At 47.5% G+C, this 23,061-nt stretch overlaps 1 protein-coding gene across 2 annotated transcripts in view; it reads right to left on the reverse strand.

Annotated features, from left to right (window-relative positions):
* LOC143785758 (cytochrome P450 2K1-like) overlaps positions 1-23,061 on the reverse strand; it is a 120,459-nt gene that overhangs the window by 43,077 nt on the left and 54,321 nt on the right. Inside the window, exon 1 of one of the 2 annotated variants that reach the window (XM_077274854.1) lies at positions 1,812-2,034. The exons of the other annotated variant lie outside the window; for it this stretch is intronic. Coding sequence (XP_077130969.1) covers positions 1,812-2,006 — 195 coding nt within the window. The 5' untranslated portion in view covers positions 2,007-2,034. Of the gene's footprint in view, positions 1-1,811; positions 2,035-23,061 lie in introns of those variants that run through there. 2 annotated transcript variants of the gene reach the window in all.

Raw genomic sequence — 23,061 nt, forward strand, 5'->3', positions numbered from 1 at the left:
AGATTTTGGAGATTCTTAACCCCGTGTCCTTTCGATTGGACCTCCCAGCATCTTTTTCTATCCATAATGTCTTCCATTGGTCATTATTGCGCAGGTATGAGGTACCGGTTGTGCCTTCCGTTGAGCCTCCCGCTCCGGTGTTGGTTGAGGGTGAATTGGAGTACGTTGTGGAGAAGATCTTGGACTCCCGTGTTTCCAGACGGAAACTTCAGTATCTGGTCAAGTAGAAGGGCTACGGTCAGGAGGATAATTCTTGGGTGACAGCCTCTGATGTTCATGCCTCTGATTTGGTCCGTGCCTTTCATAGGGCTCATCCTGATCGCCCTGGTGGTTCTTGTGAGGGTTCGGTGCCCCCTCCTTGAGGGGGGGGTACTGTTGTGAATTTGGTTTTTGGGCTCCCCCGGTGGTCACTGGTGGTACTGGACTTGTGTGCTTCACTTTCTCTGTTCACCTGTTTCCATCAGGATATGGGTGTATCCTATTTAGCCTTGCTGCTCAGTTATTCTAGTGCCGGCCATCAATGTAACCAGAGCCTTTCTGTTGCATGTTCCTGCTTCTAGACTACTATCAGCTAAGTTGGACTCTTAGTCCTAAGTTTGTTTTGCATTTTTGTTCCAGTTCACAGTAATGTTATTTTTCTGTAGCTGGAAGCTCTTGTGGGCCGAAATTGCCACTCCGGTGTCATGAGTTGACACATGAGTCTTAAAGTAATTTCGGGATGGTATTTTGATAGGGTTTTCAGCTGACCGTGAAGTTCCCTATTGTATCTTCTTGCTATCTAGTAAGCGGACCTCGCTTTGCTGAACCTACCTTCATACTGCGTATGTCTTTTCCTCTGAACTCACCGTCAATATATGTGGGGGGCTTCTGTCTCCTTTTTGGGGGAATTTCCCTAGAGGTAAGCCAAGTCTGTCTTTTCCTCTATTAGGGTTAGTTAGTCCTCCGGCTGGCGCTAGGCGTCTAGGGATAAAACGTAGGTACGCCACCCGGCCACTGTTAGTTGTGTGGTAGGTTTAGCTCACGGTCAGCTCGAGATTCCATCACCCAGGAGCTAGTCTGTAGTTTAAGTTCTCTGACGTTCCCTTGCCATTGGGAACCATGACACCTCTCCCTGTTGCCCTGCTGCTTTGGTCTCTGCAATCTCCGGTCTTTTGACCCTCTGAACAGCTCAGTACAGAGGGCGCGCTGTAGTGACCTCATGCAGCCCTCTGTGCTGAGATGTCACAGAGCTCAGACACACAGGGGGAATGATGGGAGAGGGAGAGTCAGCTGACGGCTCCCTCTCTCATCATTGTTTGCAACCGTATCGCCATCGCAAATAAAGTTGAAAGTATGATGCTGGGCGGGATGGGCCCGATGCTGGCGCTGGCACCGGCACCAAGCTCCCCAGCTCACGGCTCCTATAGAGGCCGTGTGGTCTACCGCCATTGGTGGTACGCCACTGAACAGGACAAGTATACGGCTCTTCAAGGGGTTCTTGACTTTGAATAATCTATATTTTATTAGATGGTCTCTTGACAATTGGTTTATCATAAATTGTCCACCTGCAGACAGCTCCAGTGATAAGCTATTATTTCAGGGAAATCTGACAGTAAGTATTCATTGTTTCTGCCTCACCACCACAGGGAAAATGGTGGCCATTCATATCAATGGTTAATGTATAATGCAGCAAAGAACAAGACCTCCAGACCTTTAATGCCCACCATGAATCCAATTGTACCTGTCTTATTCAGCAACCACCCCCAATTCCTTTGCCCCCAGCTAAATAATGTTGAACCCTTCTTGACTATACAGTAAGTACAGTATCCTACCTGCATCAGAGATTCGTAGGGCTTGTTCAGGTCCACTGTGAGGAGATTTCCAATGACCGGCAGAGGCATAGGTCCAGGGGGCATCTTTGCTGTGCTCTTCTTAATTCCATTTATCCAATAGACGAATAGTGCAATGAAAATTGAAAAATATACCAATACATCGGCTCTAGCCAAAAAGTAGGCAATAAGAGACATAGCGAAGTACTGGTAAGAGTCTGTTCTGATTGTGCTCCTGTCCTTATATTTATACACTTGGACTTATTTTTCTTACATGTGTTAATCTTTACTAGGACACAAATAACCTATAATAAACTGATTGGCCCATTGCCATCTACCTTGGTCAGACAATCTTGACTTAGATTGCACAATCTTGTTTTTACTTACATAGCTTTATGTATTTCATCCAAATAAATGTTGGCCAAGTGTATTATAAAGTTATGTGTACAGTGAGATGAAGGAAAATGATTTGCAATGTTTTATTGTATTTGTTCTGCAGCTTTACCAGTGCCAAGGTATAACATTCACATACTAATGTTTGGGTACACAAATGAATTGATTTGAAATTATACCAGAATGAACTTTGCAACCATTGTGCTTTTTTTGCATTAGATTTTGTGTATTGAAGATATTAATAAATTACTAATGTAATTAGCTAAACAGAATTTGGTGGGCAAGAGGTTGAAAAGAGTTTCCATTTTATGACATGTCTGACAATTACATCAATGGAAGCCTAGAATTTACCATCTCCAACATTGGTCTAGACAGACAAAATGGGTCCCCTTCGCAAAAATTGTGCCAGGTTTTGCCTTGTAGGACATGATTTAGAGAATTAGCCCAGTATAATTTGAAGTTCCCCTCATCTGCAATATTAGACAGACAGTTTATCATTCTAGATTTATTATTGTTTCTGACTTAAAGTTAGCATGAAATTAAACAAGGCAGAATATGATAAAACTATACCACAGTGGTCTACACTAAGTGATAAATTTTGAGCATCTTGCTAGACACGTTAAACACTTTTCTCTTCCTATTGTAACCTCTTGGTTTGTCTATTTGGTTGAGCCAAAAATTTTTAATGCAATTTGGCACATTTATTGTCAACCTGCTGATTTTTTAAGCCTCGCCTCTAGACACTATTTAAAATTGTCCAGGGAGGGATGAAAAGCATCCAATACACAAATAAGGAAAAGATGTTGAAAGACCTAGTGGTGAGGGTCTGGGCAGTTTTTAGGCTGAGATGGACCTAGTCACCGGTGGGGAGCAATCTTGATCCTACAGTATCCAGAGAGTGGGTATACTGGCATCTGAGACTATGAGGTGGTAAGCCAGAGGTTGGGAGTCATGACAGAGGGTCTAGGTCAATGGCGGTAAACCTATGGTCGTTGCTCCAGCACTATGACCTTTTCTCCAGCAAGTCTCTGACACAGCTTGGGAAGCAATGAAGGGATGGGTGCGGACACAGTATGGGGAGCTCGTATGAGCAAGCATTATGAAGGGGGATTGGTGCAGACACAGTATAAGGAGCGAAGGGGGAAGGGGAAATTTGAGGACACAATATGAAGGAATGAGGGTGGGTGTGTGGTGCAAACACCATATGATGAGTGAGGGGGGCATATATGAGAAACCAGTGTGAGAAGCGAAGGGGAGAATGTATAAAGACACATTATAGTATAGGGGGACCCAGTGTGAGAGGACAGTGCAAAGAGGGAGCCCAGTATGGAAAGAAGAGAGCAATGTGGCAGGTATGTACCATAAGAGGGACAATGTGTGTTTTTTTTGGGCAGGGAATATAGTGAGGGACAATTATTTATCCAGGGGCAGTCAAAAGAATTATAGTAAGCTACTATTTTTAAGGGCATCATATTGGGATATGCTGCAGAAGACCAGATTAGATTGAAGTGTGCAGAGATGAACTGTGGATGTGAAAAGTCATCATAGTGTCTGGACAAGACGAAGAATAGAAAGAGAACAACTCTAGTCAGAGTCGACGTTATTTTTAAAGTACCTGGATGAAAATGTTCATTTGTGACATTGACTAATTCTCTTCAATACTGTGGTTACTGTATGGTCTGCAGTCTGAAGATGACTGATAACAACAACAACTCCAACTATTTCATTGTCATTGTTAAGGTCATACTGGGAGTTGTAGGTTCATGCGATACAAATGTATATGGGTCTGACCTGATATTAGAATTAATGTGCCATCCATAGAGTATTATGTGCTCTGGGGTATGATTTAGTGGTATATAACACTACAAAAAGCATTTAAAAAATGCTTTGGTATTCAAATACTCATACATAGTGTTTAACGTGATTTCTGTTACATTTTGGTGGTATATAACACTCCAAAAAAGCATTCAAAAATTTTCTGTATTCAATTACTCATTCATAGAGTATTACATGCTCTAGGATACATTTCAGTGGTATGTAACATTCAAAAAAATTTGGGGGGAGTTATATTACTCATCCATAGAGTATTATGTGCTTTCTGTTACATTTATATGGTATATAACACTCTAAAAAAGTGTTCAAAAATTTTTCTGTATTGAATTAGTAATCTATAGAGTGTAGGGTGCTTAGTGGGCAACAAGGCGACAAAGATGGCATAATACTGTGGAGCGCCCCATAGGGCCGTGGGTTACTCGGTACCAGGTCCAACATGGCAGTTCTTAAATGGGAAGTTCACGGCAGCAGTGACTCGGTCCGTGGCCCTGGGCCTCAAATTAAAGGGGTGTTTTGTAGAAAATGGAAAATGGGAAATAAAGTTTATGGGGAAGATCTTCGGGAAATTGTTCGTGATGCCACTTGTATTCGGCAATGAGATGATTGCCGACGCTGCAGTTCAGATCCTCTGGGGCAGATGGTGATGCAGCAGAGTTGGTGCAGCTCCCACAGGTAGAGCTAACCCCAGGGCAGATGTAGTGTTGAATAAGATGATGGTGGTGGTTATTCTGAGCAGGTGTTGTAGGAATAACGCAAGGACACAGTAAGGTGCAGTTTCCACTTTACTCACAGTTCTACAGTCCACAAACGCCAGCCAGATGCTGTGTTCTCTGGGTCAGCGGTCCAGCAAACTCTCAGGTAGATTGGGATGCACCTTTGCAGGACTGCCTTTCTCTGGCTGTCTCACTACTCTGGCTTCCACTTTTCCTGCCCAGCGCCTTACCCACATTATCCCAAGCCAGCAGCCATGAACCAGGTCGGGCGACATCCTCTCAGTCCCCTGAATTCTATATGGTTGCCTTTTTGGCGAAGTATGGGTAGATGTGGCTGTGACTTTTGCAAAAGCAACAGCCTCCGGTTTCTTAGCTGAACTTGAAGTATTCCACTAAGTCCCCTGTCTGCAACCTGGTCCCTCCACCCGACTATGGTCAGCATGGATACAGGCCCCACGGGTAGCTTCTGCACTACCCGTGCCCCTAGGACCCCTTCTGTCCTCCTGGGAGCTTCCTTCTGTCTTTCTCAATTCTCTCTTCAGGCTGTCAGGAGCGGCAGACCCTCATGTCTGCTCAGCTCCACTTCTCTCAGACTCATCTCTGCACTGTTCTTCCTGCCTTCTAAGCTCTTCTACTTTTCCTACCTACCCCACCCACTCCCACCACCTATTCCTATGCAGCCTGGGATGAGACCTTCCTCCCTAAGGGTATGCCCAGGTGCCCCGAATAACTGGTATGTGTTGGATGTGAGTGTTAGAGTAGAGTCCTGAGTGGTGCCCCCTCCTTACCTGAGAGTGGGATACCACACCTCTGGATGAGGTGCAGTACCTCTGTGGCAACTGGACCCCAGGGGTGCCACAACTGCAAGACTCCAGAGGAAGTAACCAGAGGAATATCGGAGCCAGACCAAGATGGGCCAACAGTAGAGGTGGCAGTAGTATGTGGTCTGGAACCGGACGATTTCCCAGAAACAGCAAGGCCCACAATCAGGTCACAGCCTTCACCTCTGGGGTTCTTGTGACTGCAGACGGGAAAGCCAAGACCCAGCAACTAGTGAGCAGACTTCAGGCCTAGGCTAGTTGTAAGAGAGAAGGAGGCGAGCCAGTACCAGGTCTGGAGAAATGCAGGTGGGTCCACTAACTGCAAGGTACCAACAGTTGGCATCCCGGTGGGAAGTTGTTAAATATGACCGGCAGCAGAGATGGGGTCCATAGTAGAGTTTGGGACCAGTCATCACATCTCGCTCAACAGCGGGCAGTAGAGATGGAACACTTGCCTCGAAGGCTGCAAGAGCTGCCTTGGAACCAAGGTTATGTTTCTCAAAATGGATGCTCAACATCGTTGGTGTGTTCTGAGAAGGAAAGGAGCAGGATGAACCCTTCTTCAGAAATTAAAGAGACTGGGAGAGGCTCCTCGAGGCGGGCTTGAGATGCAGCTATAGCTCCCTCCCGAGATATCGTACTGTCCTTGGGGTTCCCCACCTCCTATGCAGGAGCAGACAATGGTGCAGGTGACACAGGGGCTGTCACCCATTTCTACATGTCGGGGACTCTAGCACCACCCAATGCCAGGTCACTTGGAGCTCAGGCATCTGGAAATCGGGCGCCAGTATAATGTGCTTTGTGTAAAATTACAATGGGTTAAAAATTTAAAAAACAGCTTGGCCTGGTACAGTTCACAAAATATTTTTGTTTCAAAAATTAACTATTGTCATATACAGCTCTGGAAAAAATTAAGATACCACTGCAAAATGTTCAGTTTGTCTGACTTTTCTCTTTATCGGTATATTTTTGAGTAAAATGTAAATTGTTCTTTTATTCTATAAACTTTTGACAACATGTCTCCAAATTTCCAAGCAATAGATTTTGCATTTTTTCTGACAAAGAAAAATAGTCAAAATTAAAAAAAGAAACAGTGCTTTCAGACCTCAAATAATGCAAAGAAAACAAGTTGATAATCATTTAGAAACAACAATACTAATATGTTTTAACTCAGGAAGAGTTCAGAAATCAATATTTTGTGGAATAACCATGATTTTTAATCACAACTTTCATGTGCCTTAGCATGCTTTCCACCAGTCTTTCACAGTGCCTCTGGAGCAAAAATTTAAGCAGTTCTTCTTTGTTTGATGGCTTGCGACTGTCCATCATCCTCTTGATTACATTCCAGAGGTTTTCAATGGGGTTGAGGTCTGGAGATTGGGCTGCCCATGACAGAGTTTTGATGTGGTAGTCTCTTAATTTTTTTCAGAGCTGTATACTGTAGTATCTACTTTGTGGGACATTTTGTAAGTTTGAAATAAAACCAAAAATTGTCCTGCTACAGGTGTAGAAATTTGGTTGAAAGGAAAAAAATCCAGCAGCAGGCGGATCCAATAAAAAATCCAAAGTTCATTTTGTCCTAGAAAAATCATAGAAAAATCTAACCCACCACCACATGAAAAATTAAAAGGTCTGGCACACGCGTTTCAGATACATATCCTTAGTCATCGCAATATAAATTTGGATTTTCCAAAATTGACTATTGTCATATATATTCTAGAACTTGGTTTGTGTGAAATTTTGTTGGTTTGAACTAAAAAACCAAATTGTCCTGCAACAGGTGTAGAAATTTGGTTGTTCAAAAATTGACTATTGTCGTATATACTCTAAAACTTGATTTGGTTGAAATTTTTTGGGTTTGAAATAAAAAGTTGAATTGACCTGCTACAGGTGTACAAATCTGGTTGTTCAAAAATTGACTATTGTCGCATATACCATTGAACTTGGGTTGTGAAATTTCATTGGTTTGAAATAAAAAAAATTGTTCTGCTACAGGTGTAGAAATTTGATTGTTCAAAAATAGGCTATTGCAACACCCACCAGGGCCATGCAGTACTCGGAACCGAGGCGGACGGTTCTTAAAGGGGTGGCAATGGCAGCAGTGACCCGGTCCATGGCCCTGAGTGCGCAATTAAAAGGGATGAGGGAATGATTGTAGGGGATTGTTCGTGACGCCACCTGTGTCTCGTATACTGTCCTGTACCCTTTTTTTACACCCAAAGAATCTTATTTTTTATCTCTGCTGCAGTGCGGGTGTTAAAGTTGTCCTTCAACTTGGCCAGGATTTGTTTGACATTCCCTTTATCAGTGTCTGGCCAGGCCTTTACTTCCCTCTGGGCCACACGAGTTAACTGACCAATGAGGATGTTGACTTTTTGCTCCTCAGACAGGGGGTACACATTAAACAAACTGCAGAGTCTCTCCTTAAAATTGCTCAGGGTGTGTGACTCCCCTGAGTACTTCGGTAACTAGGCTGCTCCTGGTATATACGGCATTGATTGCGGCATTATGGGGACTGTTGCGCCGGTTGCCAGATCCTGCTGCACTCTGGAGGCTGCGGCTGAGTCTGCCTCCGGATTCTGCTGTACTATTGTGCTGCGGCTGCCACTGAATCTTGCGGCACTATGGAGTCTGCGGCTGCGCCCACCGCTAGATCTCCACTTGAGTTTGACATGTCCTTTCCCCCTTAGTGAACCTCAGCCATGCTCTGGGTATCGTTACTGTGATCAGCGGCTGCTTCGCCGGCGGGCTGGATGAACTCCTTCTGGTCTCCAAGTCGAGGTTTCCTACTTTTTCGTCCGATGACGGCAGAGAACGGAGCGCAGCTTCCTTCCCGCTCTTTCTCTGGGCTCCACCCACCAGGACACACCTCCTCTGCTTCTCTCACACCGCGTGCCACGACAATGGCGGCGATCAAACAGTTTTATAAAGTCTATGGTGCGCAGGACCCAGGTTGCTGGGTCGGTCCATCCTCTGCATAGAAATACATGCAGGCGCACGCTCAGGTCCGAGTGCCTGCAGGGTATTTGTTAGGTGTTGAGTTCCCGCCGCTGCACAGGGGGAATCTCGAACCACCTCTGCTGCGGTCTCCTATTTTTCTCCAGCCACAGCGGAGCCTGCTCAGCGGAGACGTCGTTCCCAGCGTCTGGCTCAGGCAGAAACTGTGCGCTTGGTTACTGCTGATCTTCCAGGCTCAGCCATTGTAACCAGCACTGTTCTGCAGCGAGCAGATGCTCCTGGGACTAAGTCCTGCTTTTCCTCTACTGGGCATGCCCAAGGGACGACATCTCATTGGAGGTCGGGGGTCACATGCTCGGGTCCTGAAGCAGTTCTTATTGGACCACTAGGAAGGTCCTGGAGTGCTTCCTCTATAAAAGGTTTGCATGGCCGCACAGCCATGCTCTAGTATCAACTTAAGTTCATGTGTGTATGAGTTTACCTACTTTTGTGGTCGCTGTCAGCATGTGCTCAGAGTCGGCTGTATAGCCACTAGAATTCCGGCACCTCCGGAGAGGAGTTTGTGTGTATGAATTCAGGGCTGGCGTATAGCCACTAGAATTCCGGCACTTCCGGAGAGGAGTTGTCTGAGTGCTGTTGCTGACTGTAAGACCACTATATGCTACCTGCTCCATTAGAGAGCTGTGACCCTCTGTGAGGTTAACAGGGCACAGCGTTATCTTTTATCCCGGCGACTCTGTGAAGCAACAGAGTTCGCTCCTATACAGACCAGGTGACGGAACCCATGTCTGTTTAGGCGTAATACTGCCATATAGTGCCGCCATTTACTATTGGTAGGCCGTGAGTGGCTGCCTCATCGGTTATGCTGCACCTGTGTTTTTTTCATCTTGACCACATGGGTCCACTGCATCCTGATAGTGCATTTGTTTGGAGGCCTAGGCAGGTAAGCATCTCTGCCATGTTTTGCTGTTTTTCTCATTTTTGGAGGATCTCTGAATCCTCTTTTTGTGCTTTTAGCTATTTTAGAGTTAGGACTCATGAGCGTGGGGACCCTTGACGTGGGTCATGAGCTTCTTTATTTTGGCCAAAATATCAACTAATACCTCACATAAAAATATATTTTTTTTTATGTGTTTTTTGCACTTTTTTTCGGGGTGCAGTTGGGCCCATTTTTCTCTTGTAAACTGTGGTGTCTGTTCACATGGGGTGCATTTGGATAGCGCTGGGCAGGCCCGCCTGATCTAATAGAAGGGTGTCACTACTAGGCCTGCCTGGATGCTGTGCATCTCCATTGTGTGAACAGCGCCACATACAAGTTTTTTATGTGCAGCAATGTGCCAAGCAGCCACCCCCTCCATTAGTCTGGTAGGCCGTGAGTGGCTGCCTCATCGGTTATGCTGCACCTGTGTTTTTTTCATCTTGACCACATGGGTCCACTGCATCCTGATAGTGCATTTGTTTGGAGGCCTAGGCAGGTAAGCATCTCTGCCATGTTTTGCTGTTTTTCTCATTTTTGGAGGATCTCTGAATCCTCTTTTTGTGCTTTTTGCCGCCATTTACTAGCAGCAGGTTCCACTCCTGCACAGTGGACCCCGGGCTGCGAACGTACCAATATTATCTCCGTATTTACTCGGTGCATTCTGACAGCCCGAACAGTATTGATGCGAGTTTCTCGTATCACACTCGCAAGTGTGACCCCGGACTTAAAGGATTTATTTGAAGAGCCACATGTGAATGGCACTGCAGTGCGTATGATCAACCACAGCTCTATTTACATGGTGCTCTGCAAAGCTTCGTTTCTCAAGATCATGGGGGTCTCAGTGCTCAGATCCAGAAGAAACGGAGAGTCATACCCTATCCAGAAAACAGGGTATAACTTTCAAACTTGGGATAACTTATTTAAACTGTTTTTTCAAGATTTATTTTTATTTGCCCATAGGAATGTAGAAAATAATAAACCAATAATGACAATCTAGAAATCCAATGCTGCCAAGGGCTTGTGCAAACAAGCATATAAATCAGGTATGTGCAATTTTTTTTTTATCAGAGAGCACACTGACCGATGTTATGCACTGATTCGATGTGAGAAAAAACTCGTATCATGCTGCGATTTAACTGTATAACTGAATGAGACTCACCAATTCAAGTCTATGCATGGGAGAAAAAAAATCAGATACTACAATATAGCATTCGATATTTATGGATATTTTACAATGTTGTAACATAGGAAACTGTGAATGATCATGTAAATGATTAATGGCTGCTGAGAAAAAAACTGACTGCACACGGATTACAAGTGAGAAGATAATCGTCCCACTTTTCTGGATGAAAATAACAGATACTTATACAGTATATGATGCACAGATACGGCAGAGAAATATAGGTATAGTACAATGCCAACTATTTGTTACCTTACATTACATGAGTGATATCTATTGTAAATCCTACAATAGCTCAGAAAATGGCGAATCCTCGCAAAACACAGCACACAGAGTGACTGCAGACTTATCAATATGGATGGGACAGTATAGTCCTCCATACAGTATTATGGGCACCACATACTGTAGCTTCCACATACATGACATCATCATATGGTCAGTCCAGAATTGTTTAAAGGCATAGTAATCTTAGTGTATGGAAACTTTTAACTTTGCAGTAAGTAATAAAAATGCCTTAAAACATTCTCTCTCATTATTCTGGCATTTGGCAAATATTAATAATTATGGTAATCCTAACTGACCTAAAACGGGAAAGGTATATTCTGATTACATGTCAGATATTGAGAAAAACATAGATATCTGTCTTTTAATATAGGCAGGGCCATGTTTGCCACTAGGCACTTGAGGGCACGTGCCTAGGGCGGGGACAATGCAGGGGGCGGCACCTGAGCAAGGTTTGTTTTTGTTTTTTTCCTGGGTCACCTCCCGACTGACCAACCCCCCCGCCCCCCGCACCCCCTCGCGCCCTCCTCCCGGCCGCCCGCCCGCCTCCAACCCACCCTCCTTGAAGACGATACTCACCTTGCTCCAGCGATGCCTGGTCTTGGCGTACACAGCTCGTCCTGAATGAGCGGTCACGTGGTACCGCTCATTAAGGTCATGAATATGCGCATATTCATGACCTTAATGAGCGGTATCACCTGACCGCTCACGCAGGAAGAAGATGCTGCGCTGGGAGTTGGGACAGAGCGAGAGGGATGTCGGCGAGGAACAGGTAAGTATGAGGGACGGGGGACAGGGGGATGAAGGAGGACATAAGCCGGTGCGCCATGCAAGATGGGAGCAGGAGCAGGAGCGGGAGCAGGAACGGGAGCGGGGGGGTGGAGCGATAAGCCATGCATTCAGGGGGGGGGAATATGAGCCATGCATACAGGGGGGAATATGAGCCATGCATACAGGAGGGGGGAATATGAGCCATGCATACAGGGGGGTATATGAGCCATGCATTCGGGGGGGGGGGGGAATGAGCCATGCATACAGGAGGGGGAACATGAGCCATGCATTCAGGGGGGAATATGAGCCATGCATACAGGGGGGGATATGAGCCATGCATTCAGGGGGGGAATATGAGCCATGCATACAGGGGGGGGAATATGAGCCATGCATACAGGGGGGAATATGAGCCATGCATTCTGGGGGGAATATGAGCCATGCATTCAGGGGGGAATATGAGCCATGCATACAGGGGGGGAATATGAGCCATGCATTCAGGGGTGGAATATGAGCCATGCATTCAGGGGGGGAATATGAGCCATGCATTCAGGGGGGGAATATGAGCCATGCATTCAGGGGGGAATATGAGCCATGCATTCAGGGGGGAATATGAGCCATGCATACAGGGGGGAATATGAGCCATGCATTCAGGGCCGGACTGGGACTAAAATTCAGCCCTGGCATTTGAAGTCACACAGGCCCATTTGTCACATGGTGACTGTATAATATCTTTGTACACTTGTAGGTTACAAGAAGTGAGGGGAGTGTAACACGACTATATAACATATAATCACAGCTGTATACAGCATTACAGCTCAGTCCCCATAGAATGTAATACAGCGCAGCCCCCATAGAATGTAATGCAGCACAACCCCCATAGACTATAATACAGCACAGCCCCCATAGATCCAACTGTCATGTGAGGAGTAAGCTACAAGCCATGTATCTTGCAGCACAGCCCCCATAGAATGTAATGCTGCACAGCCCCCATAGAATGTAATGCTGCACAGGCCCCATAGAATGTAATACAGCACAGCCCCCATAGAATGTAATGCAGCCAGCACAGCCCCCATAGAATGTAATGCAGCCAGCACAGCCCCCATAGAATGTAATGCAGCCAGCACAGCCCCCATAGAATGTAATGCAGCCAGCACAGCCCCCATAGAATGTAATGCAGCCAGCACAGCCCCCATAGAATGTAATGCAGCCAGCACAGCCCCCATAGAATGTAATGCAGCCAGCACAGCCCCCATAAAATGTAATGCAGCCAGCACAGCCCCCATAGAATGGAATGCAGCCAGCACAGCCCCCATAGAATGGAATGCAGCCAGCACAGCCCCCATAGAATGGAATGCAGCCAGCACAGCCCCCATAGAATGGAATGCAGCCAGCACAGCCCCCATAGAATGGAATGCAGCCAGCACAGCCCCCATAGAATGGAATGCAGCCAGCACAGCCCCCATAGAATGTAATGAGGCCAGCACAGCCCCCATAAAATGGAATGCAGCCAGCACAGCCCCCATAGAATGGAATGCAGCCAGCACAGCCCCCATAGAATGGAATGCAGCCAGCACAGCCCCCATAGAATGTAATGAGGCCAGCACAGCCCCCATAGAATGGAATGCAGCCAGCACAGCCCCCATAGAATGGAATACAGCCAGCACAGCCCCCATAGCCCCACAGCCCCCCAATCCAGTCATCACTCATTGATAAAAAAAAACAAAAAACACTCTACTCACCTCTCTCCTCGTGCCCCGCGCTGCTCCTGGCTCCGGTCTCAGCAGCCGCAGTCTGCCCGCCCGGTCACACAGCAGGTGCGCAATGATATGACGTCATCGCGCACCCGCAGTGTCAGCGGCAGGCAGAGCGGGGAATGATGGGAGAGGGGGCGTCAGCGGACGCACTCTCCTCCATCATTGCATTCAACTGTACTGGCGTCTATGACGCCGGTATAGTTGAATGCGGGGCCGGGAGTGTGCCGCGAGAGCGGGGGGAGTGTGCCGCGAGAGCGGGGGGAGTGTGCCGCGACAGCGGGGGGAGTGTGCCGACAGCGGCACACTCGAGCGGCCCACTACTGCCATCGGCCCTTCTGGCATTTGCCAGAACTGCCCGATGGCCAGTCCGGCCCTGCATGCATTCAGGGGGGAATATGAGCCATGCATTCAGGGGGGAATATGAGCCATGCATTCAGGGGGGGGAATATGAGCCATGCATACAGGGGGGAATATGAACCATGCATTCAGGGGGGAATATGAGCCATGCATTCAGGGAGGAATATGAGCCATGCATACAGGGGGGGAATATGAGCCATGCATTCAGGGGGGAATATGAGCCATGCATTCAGGGGGGAATATGAGCCATGCATTCAGGGGGGAATATGAGCCATGCATTCAGGGGGGAATATGAGCCATGCATACAGGGGGGAATATGAGCCATGCATTCAGGGGGGGAATATGAGCCATGCATTCAGGGGGGGAATATGAGCCATACATACAGGGGGGGAATATGAGCCATGCATACAGGAGGGGGAATATGAGCCATGCATACAGAGGGGGAATATGAGCCAAGCATACAGGAGGGGGGATATGAGCCATGCATATGGGATGTGAGGGAGATGAGCCAAGCATACAGGAGGGGGAGTCATTATACAGTATTGAGCATCATGTGGGATCATTATACAGTTTGGAGAACTGTGTGTGGCCGTTATACAGTATTGAGCATCATGTGTGGACGTTATACAGTATGGAGCATCATGTGTGGCCAATGGCCATTATACAGTATGGAGCATCATGTGTGGTCATTATACAGTATGGAGCATCATGTGTGGCCATTATACAGTATTGAGCATCATGTGGGATCATTATACAGTATGGAGAACTGTGTGTGGCCGTTATACAGTATGGAGCACTATGTGTGGCCATTATACAGTATGGAGCACTATGTGTGGCCATTATACAGTATGGAGCACTGTGTGGCCATTATACAGTATGTAGCATCATGTGTGGCCATTATACAGTATGGAGCATTGTGTGGCCATATTTTTTTGTTTATAATTATTGTATATAAACAGTGTGATCAGCAGTGCTTAATGGCTGTGGTTGGGACGTGGATATGGGTGTGACTAGTTGTGAAATGAGTGTGGTCAGAGGCGTGGCCTAAAATTTGCTTTATACCTCCTTTCTTCTTCAAAAGTTGGGAGGTATGGTACCGCATTTGCCAGATCATGGCAAGTGCCGCAAATCCCATAGGGAATGAATGAGGCCGAACGCAGTGTTGCCATAAGTGATCCGTTACGCGGCAGATGCAGAGAAACTGCCGGATCTGCTGCAAAAGGCGACTTTCACATCAGCGATTCTTGCCAAAGTCACGGCCGATAGTGTCATACTCACCAAAGGGGGAGGCAGCACTAAAAGTGCCTAGGGGAGCAGAAACTCTAAATACGGCCCTGAATATAGTGTATATAAGCTTCTGGTTGCAACTGTAAAATGTTTCTATGTTGGAAATAACCCAGATCCCTGAGATGGAAGGCAGGGATGGATGGATGGGGAGCTGCAGCATGAGCAGCATAGGACATGTAGAGGATCGGATCCCAAATTTCCCTGGTTCTGGTGAGGAGAAAAATAACTTTTGAATAAAGCCACTGTGCAATCTTACCATAATTCTTAATATTTACCAAATGCCAGAATATTGAGAGAAAGAATATTTTAAGGCATTTTTATTACTTACTCCAAAGTCAAAAGTTTACACACACTAAGATTACTGTGCCATTAAACAATTCTGGAGTGAAAATGTGATGATATCATGTGTTTGGAAGCTTCTGTTTTCTGTGAGACACACCTCTGGATGTATTTTAATGCACACCTGAAACACACTGCTTATTTGTGTAGCATCATGGGAAAGTCTAAAGAAATCAGCCAAGATATCAGGAAGAGAATTCTGGACTTGCACAAGTCTGGCTCATCCTTTGGTACAATTTCAAGATTCCTGAAGTTTCCTCGTTCATCTGAACAAACAATTATATGCAAGTACAAATGATATGGGAAAGTCCAGCCATCATACCGCTCAGGAAAGAGAAGGGTTCTGTGTCCCAGAGATAAACGTGCTGTGGTCCAACATGTGCAGATCAACGCAAGGACAAAAGCAAAAGACCTTGTGAAGATGATGACGGAATCTGATAAAATTGTGTCAATATAAGCAGTGAAATGAGTACTTTAACAATATGGGCTGAAAGTCCACTCTGCCGGGAAGAATCCATTACTCGAAAAGAAACATAAAAAAGGCAGATTAATGATTGCAAGTGCACACAGTAAAATAGATATTAATTTTTGGAGATGTCCTGTGGTCTGATGAAACTAAAATTTTGCTTTTTGGGCATAATGGACATCGTTACGTTTAAAGTAAAAGGAAGAACCTTGGAAGCCTAAGATCACCATCCCAACTGTGAAACATTTTATGGGGTTGTTTTGCTGCAGGAGGGACTGGTGCTGTTCACAAAATAGACGGCATCATGGGAAAAGAAGATTATGTGGTAATACTGAAGCGATGGCCAGGGGACCACCACGGTGCAGGAAGACTACTGTGCACAAGATGAGGTGCAAACAACAAAGGATAGATTTATTGGAAGACAGAAAATGGAAAGGACAAGGAAGGTGCAAACAGGGGTTTACAATAACAAAAGATAATGCACATGAGTCAATTTGTCTGTAAATAGCACAGTGCTTAAGCAATTGCAAACTCAGAATCTATCTCCCAAGCAACTTTACACAATAAAACATATATCGTTGCTACTCTGCATATAATCTCCCTGGCCTTTACTACGCAGGCCGCACGGCTACCGTGCTCTAACTACTGAAGCCTGTACTAGGCCCTAACTGGTGCACCAGACAGGAACAGACTCACGGTGATGTTGGGGACACAGGTCCAGTCCCAGGGGGCCCCCGAAGTCCTAAACGGTGGTGTACACGGATTCCTGTCGGCTCTGTAAAGCGTGGTCTTTCTTTGCTCCTGGAAACCGTAAGTCCCCTTTTCAGTATCTTCATGGCTACACCAACCAGCGCAGAACAGCCACCCTTCGTTGTAACCGGGAAAGTCTATTTAACAATCGCAGTTCGTCTCAAGCTGTGTAGTCTTTCTTGCAGCCAACGATTCTTCCTTGCAGGCAGAACAGCTCACAGTTCTCTCAGTTCCCTCTCAAAACACTTCTTCTTCCTCTCGCTGCTCAGCTCCACCCACTCCCCACAGCACCGACCAGTTCATAGCAAAAACAAGAGTAGGGGAGAACAGTAGAACATACCATCACATCAGACAAGGGGATGCAGCCTCTTAAAGTGACAGCGTGTTTCTTATTATCCATACCAGCACCACCCTCTTACATGCCTCCCTTCTTAATGATGGTCGTCCTCGGCCATCACAGCTTCAGGGTAAAAGTGTAATGGAGGAGGCAACAAAGGTAGATAAACAGACAGAGCACACTGTTCTACATATCGGACTGGTGGAACCCCTGCATTAGACCTCTGGGATCTCCGAAGCTCTTGGCTGTCAGGCAAGGCTTGACTATCTTCCAGAGTAACACTTGTTGCAGGGGACATTGTGCGCTCTTGTCTGGTCTCATCCTCACATGGCGGTACTGGTACATCCATGAGATTACCGCCTCGGGGTGGCTGAGGACCCCCTACTGTGTCAGGGATGGTCCACCACTCATCATCGATTTGGACATCAGGCATGACAGATTCAGGAAGTGGAGTGGCACCTCCAGGCAACAATGGCACAGAACAGACCTCAGACCGGCAAGGCCGCAGCATATTTCTGTGAAATACTCTAGGGGTGGATGACCCATCTTCAATCTGTACCTTGTAGACAGGTCCGTTAGCATACACTCGCTCGATAACCTTGTACGGCTGTACTTCCCATCTCTCACTTAGTTTTCCCTTAGGGCGTCTCTCTCTGACCAATACCCAGTCTCCAGGTTGAAGCGATAACTCTTGAGTCGGTTTGCGGGCCGTATGTTCTTTTCCTTGCAGTTGCTGACCCGCCAACCACCGTATCGTCTGCAAACGTTGCCGATGCTCTTTCACCCATGAGGTGACATTTCGCTCCATCAGCTCCTCTGGCTGTTCCAGATTCAGCTCAATGATCTCTCGTCCAGCTCTTCCAAACAACAGTAGATAGGGGGTATAACCCGTGGTGGAGTGGACCCGATTGTTGTAGGTCCAGACCAATTCCGGCAGATAGTCTGGCCAACACACCTTCTTATCCTCCTCCAATGTTCTCAGCATCTGAAGCAAGGTTCTGTTAAAGCATTCGCAAGCTCCATTGCCTTGAGGATGATAAGGGGTGGTCCGGGACCGCTCGATGCCATACATGCGATACAATTCTTCCATCACCTTGCCTTGGAAACACGCGCCTTGGTCGGAGTGAATGCGCTTTGGGCACCCATACACCCGGATGAAGTCTTGGCAGATGGCTCGCGCCGCCGATTCCGCAGTCTGGTCTCTAGTCGGAGTTACTACTGCGAACTTAGAAAAATGATCGGTCATCACCAAACAATATTGCAGCCCCCGGGCCGAGTGTCCCACGAGGAGATAGTCGATCATCAAGACTTCCAATGGCTCCTTAGTTTGTATGGTCTGGATGGGTGCCCTCTGATCAGTACTCTTAATGAGGTCACATACTCGACACTGCCGGCAAACCTCTTCCACCACAAGCTCCAACCGAGGACAATAGACATGCCACTGCAACCATTGGTAGGTCTTTGTGGAGCCAAAGTGCGCTCCGAATTCATGGGCTTCTTTAGCTATTTCTTGAGTCATTCTTCCTGGGATGACCACTTGCCACCTTACTTCCATGTCTTTTGGCTGTTGCTTCTTACGATATAGTACTGACTCTCGCACTTCCAGTCTATCCCACTGGTGCAACACACTCCTCATTTCAGAGTCCAGATTATCTCTCTCTTGCTTGACAGGCTTCCGCTTTTGCGTTACCCACCATTTCATCTGTCTCAGCCCTTCATCTTCATCCTGAATGCGCCCCCATTCTTCATTGGTTCTTCCCAGGGACCGAGGTAATGCGCAGGCCTCCCTTCTTGACTGGGCCACAACCATCGGGGGATTGAACTTATTAAAGTCTGGGGTTTCCTCCTCTTCGAGTTGTTCGTCAAGATCCCCCACTGGAGTCTCCACAGGCACTCTAGACAGCCCATCCGCATTTGCGTTTTCGGTAGCAGAGCGATAGCGGATAGTAAAGTCGAACTTGGCCAGGCGAGCCATCCACCGTTGCTCTAAGGCCCCCAGTTTAGCATTCTCAAGGTGGGCCAGGGGATTATTGTCTGTTCGAACTTGAATTTTTGTACCTGTCAGGAAGCCTGCAAACTTTTCTGTCATGGCCCACACCAGAGCCAGGATGTTGTGAATTAGACTTTTTGGCTCCCTCTTGTGGTCACTAGTGGTATGACTCTGGGATTGTCTTTTTTCTGTTTGGCACTCACCTGGGTCGTTAGTCCAGGGGTGTCGCTATATTAACTTCCTGGATCCTTAGTCCAGGGCCTGGCATCGTTGTAATCAGATCCTTCTGTTGCTCCTGTCTGCTGGTCCTGGCTCTTGCAAAATTAAGCTAAGTCTTGCTTCTTTGTTTTTTGAGTTACTTGCTTTGCTACTATTTTTGTCCAGCTTGTACTAAATGTGATTTCTGACCCTGCTGGTAGCTCTAGGGGGCTGGTGTTCTCCCCCCGGCCGTTAGACGGTTCGGGGGTTCTTGAATATCCAGCGTGGATATTTTAATAGGGTTTTTGCTGACCATATAAGTCATCTTACTATATTCTGCTATTAGCTAGTGGGCCTCTCTTTGCTAAATACCTAGCTCATTCTTATGTTTGTCTTTTCCTCTTACCTCACCGTTATTATTTGTTGGGGGCTTGTATCCAACTTTTGGGGTCTTTTCTCTGGAGGCAAGAAAGGTCTTTCTTTTCCCTTCTAGGGTTAGTTAGTTCTCCGGCTGGCGCGAGACGTCTAGAACCAACGTAGGCACGTTCCCCGGCTACTTCTATTTGTGGTGCTAGGATTAGATATATGGTCAGCCCAGTTACCACTGCCCTATGAGCTGATTTTTTGTGTTGCAGACTTGGTATTTATTCCTGAGACCCTCTACCATTGGGGTCATAACACAGGAGCTCTAACCGGAAGGAGCTGTAATTGTGAGGGTTTCTTTCGCTGTCTCGCAGGGACCTGCTAGCATACCCAATGACTCTCTCATGTCCATCCTGTATCTGAGACAGTACTGCACCGAGTCCATGTAGGCTACCATCGGTGTACAACAGGAACGGTTGATCGAAGTCTGCGTAGGCCAAAATCGGGGCCGAAGTAAGGGCATTCTTTATAGCCTGGAAGGCCTCGTGTTGTCCCTGTGCCCAGGGGATGCGCTGGGTCTTCGGCACTCCAGCGGTCCCCCTCAGCAACTCATTGAGAGGACCGACCACCTTCGCGAAGTCTTTAACAAACCGACGGTAGTACCCCGCGAGTCCCAGGAAGGCCTGGAGTTCTCTCACTGTTTGAGGGACTGGCCACTTCTGGATAGCAGCCACTTTTTCTGGCGAGGGTAGAACTCCATCTTGTGACACAATGTGACCTAGGTACTCGATCTCCCTCTTGAAGACGTGGCATTTCTTTGGCTTCAACTTCAGGTTATGAGCACGCAATCTTCCGAGTACCTGTCCAAGCCGGGCAAGGTGGTCTTCGAAAGAGGATGAAAACACAATGATGTCATCCAGATAGATCAGGGTAGCCTCGAAATTTAAATCTCCCAAACACTTTTCCATCAGCCGTTGAAAGGTGCCTGGAGCATTGGAGAGCCCGAAGGGCATCCGGTTAAACTCGAACAGTCCCATAGGGAGGATGAAGGCAGTCTTCTCTCTGTCTTTCTCTGCCATGGCTCTTGCCAATATCCGCTTGCTAGGTCCAGGGTGGAGAAGTACTTGGCTTTCCCCAACGCTGTCAAGGATTCTTCGATGCGGGCCAATGGATACGAGTCTCGAACAGTGCAGGCATTGAGTTTTCTGTAATCTACACAGAACCAGATGGTCCCGTCCTTTTTCTTGACGAGCACCACCAGGGCTGCCCAAGGGCTCTGACTACTCTGCACCACTCCAGAATCCAGCATCTGCCTCAGTAATGTTTTCACCTCTTGGTACATTTTGGGCGGGATCTGCCGGTATCGTTCTCGAATTGGGCGAGCTTCCCCAGTCGGGATCTCATGCGTGATGGCTTCAGTACAGCCGAAATCTTCGGCATGACGGGGGGCGAATGCGGCCTGATTCTTCCACAGCATAGTTTGTATCGCTTGCACACGCTCAGGGCCCATAGCTTTCACATCCACTTCCATTTGCTCAAGGATGACCCGTCCACTCCACTCCGGGGATGGTGTCTCTTTGTCTTCCGCAGCAACTGCTAGGGTCCACCCCACACCTTCTTTCGGTGATAAAGACATCTCCTTCTGACTCACCACTTCACCCTTATGCAGGTACACCAGGGCCAGATCTGTCCCTCGTGGCAAGGCGACCTCCCTGGGGCTCACATTCAAAGCTCTTATGGGGACATGTCCTCGCTGGACCACAGCTATCGTACGAGCTATCATGACTTCTTGATCCACTCCTCCGCCTACCACAGGCTGAACAACCACTTCCAACCCATCAAGGTTGCGGTGAGTCCCCACTGGAAGGTACACTATAGTTTCTTGCTCGGGAGGTAGGATTACAGGTTCTTTCCCAGGAGCCCGGATGACCCCTACTGTCTGATAAGATGGCACACTCTTCTGCGTCCCACAGACACGGATCAGTCGTTGAAGGGCTTCTTGAGTAGGCTTATGTGGGGTAGCCTTCTTCCAATATCCAGGTCCCCGTTTGGTAAGCATAATCTGATCGAGTTCACGTAGGATACTCATTCCCAGTACTACAGGCACATCTTTCTTGACAGGCTCAGGGACTAGTAGGATCCCTTTTCTTCCAACTGCTTTTCCACAAATTCGAATATTCATCCACACGACCCCTGTGACCGGAATCGGTTGTTGGTTGGCAGCAAACAAGCGAATCAATGTCTCTTTTTCTGGCTTGGCCAGGTTCTGGAAATGCTGCTTGAAGTACGCTTCTGACATCGTTGTCACTTGGGACCCGGTATCTACCAGGCAATCCACCAGAACTCCTTCAAATTCAGCACGTAGGATGGGGCTCCCAGCAATCAAGTGTTCGTTATGATATGGAGCGGCCTCTCTTCTCGCCTCCCCCGCGGAGTGCCGCACTACCGCGGGGGTTGGTAGTTTAACGGCGGCCTCCACTGGCCTTGGGTATAGTTCCGACAGTCTCTGGCAAGGTGCCCCCGTCCTCCACACTCCCAGCATTGAATGCCTCCCCCTCGCCGAGGAGTACTTCGAGCCTGTCCTCGTGCCGCCGATGCCTGACGGGAGGGGGCATGTTCCCACTGATCCCTTGTCGATCGGGCCGAAGGATGATTGCATGAGTATGGTTGGTCAGTCTCTTGTAGTTCCCCCACTCTCCGCTCCATCTGGGTCAGTTTCTCTTGCACGTTAACAAGGGACCGCTGCAAGTCTTGCACTACCTGGACCAGCACTTCTTGATGGTTTGAGTCCCCTCTGGAATTGGTGCTCTGGACACGCATCACTCCAGACGCATAACTTTTTTCTTTACTTCGGGCCACTGTTTCCGCCAGGACTTGACGAAGCGTAAGGGCTGGATCTGCCCGGACCCGTTCTGACAGTGCTTGCCTCAAGGATGTGCTGTGTAGTCCCAAAATGAATTGCTCCCGGAGTATCCGGTCTTTAGAGCCCATGCTGCCAAATCCATCTGTCTCCTTTCTCTGCACCTCTTCGAACACTTCTTGCAGTGCTGTTGCATACTGAGAAATTCCTTCCTCTTCCCGCTGCAGCCTAGAGAAAAATTTGGCGCGAAGATGCCCCGCGCTAGCAGTCTCACCGTAGATCTCTTCCAGGAACTTCACTAGCTCCTTCAGGGTACTGCGGGTGAGTTCTGGTTGTAGGCAGACATTTCTGCGGGCTTCCCCATCTAGGGCAGTTAAAGCAATGTCCACTTCGAGGTCTGAGCTTATGTTATAAATCTTCAGGGTGCATTGCAGCCGGGACACCCAGTCGGACAGTGGCATATTCTTGCTGTCAAACTTTGGGAGCACACTAAATATGGCGCCCATAGGGAGTGTCCTTGCAGGGGTTCCACCAATGCCCACAGCATCCCCATTAATGTTAACATTCCCGCCATTGCTGTCTGCTGCCTCCATCTTGATGACAGTACCCTGCTCGCAGCGCC

The sequence above is a fragment of the Ranitomeya variabilis genome, chromosome 7 (genome assembly GCF_051348905.1).
Source record: "Ranitomeya variabilis isolate aRanVar5 chromosome 7, aRanVar5.hap1, whole genome shotgun sequence".
Lineage (NCBI taxonomy): Eukaryota > Metazoa > Chordata > Amphibia > Anura > Dendrobatidae > Ranitomeya > Ranitomeya variabilis.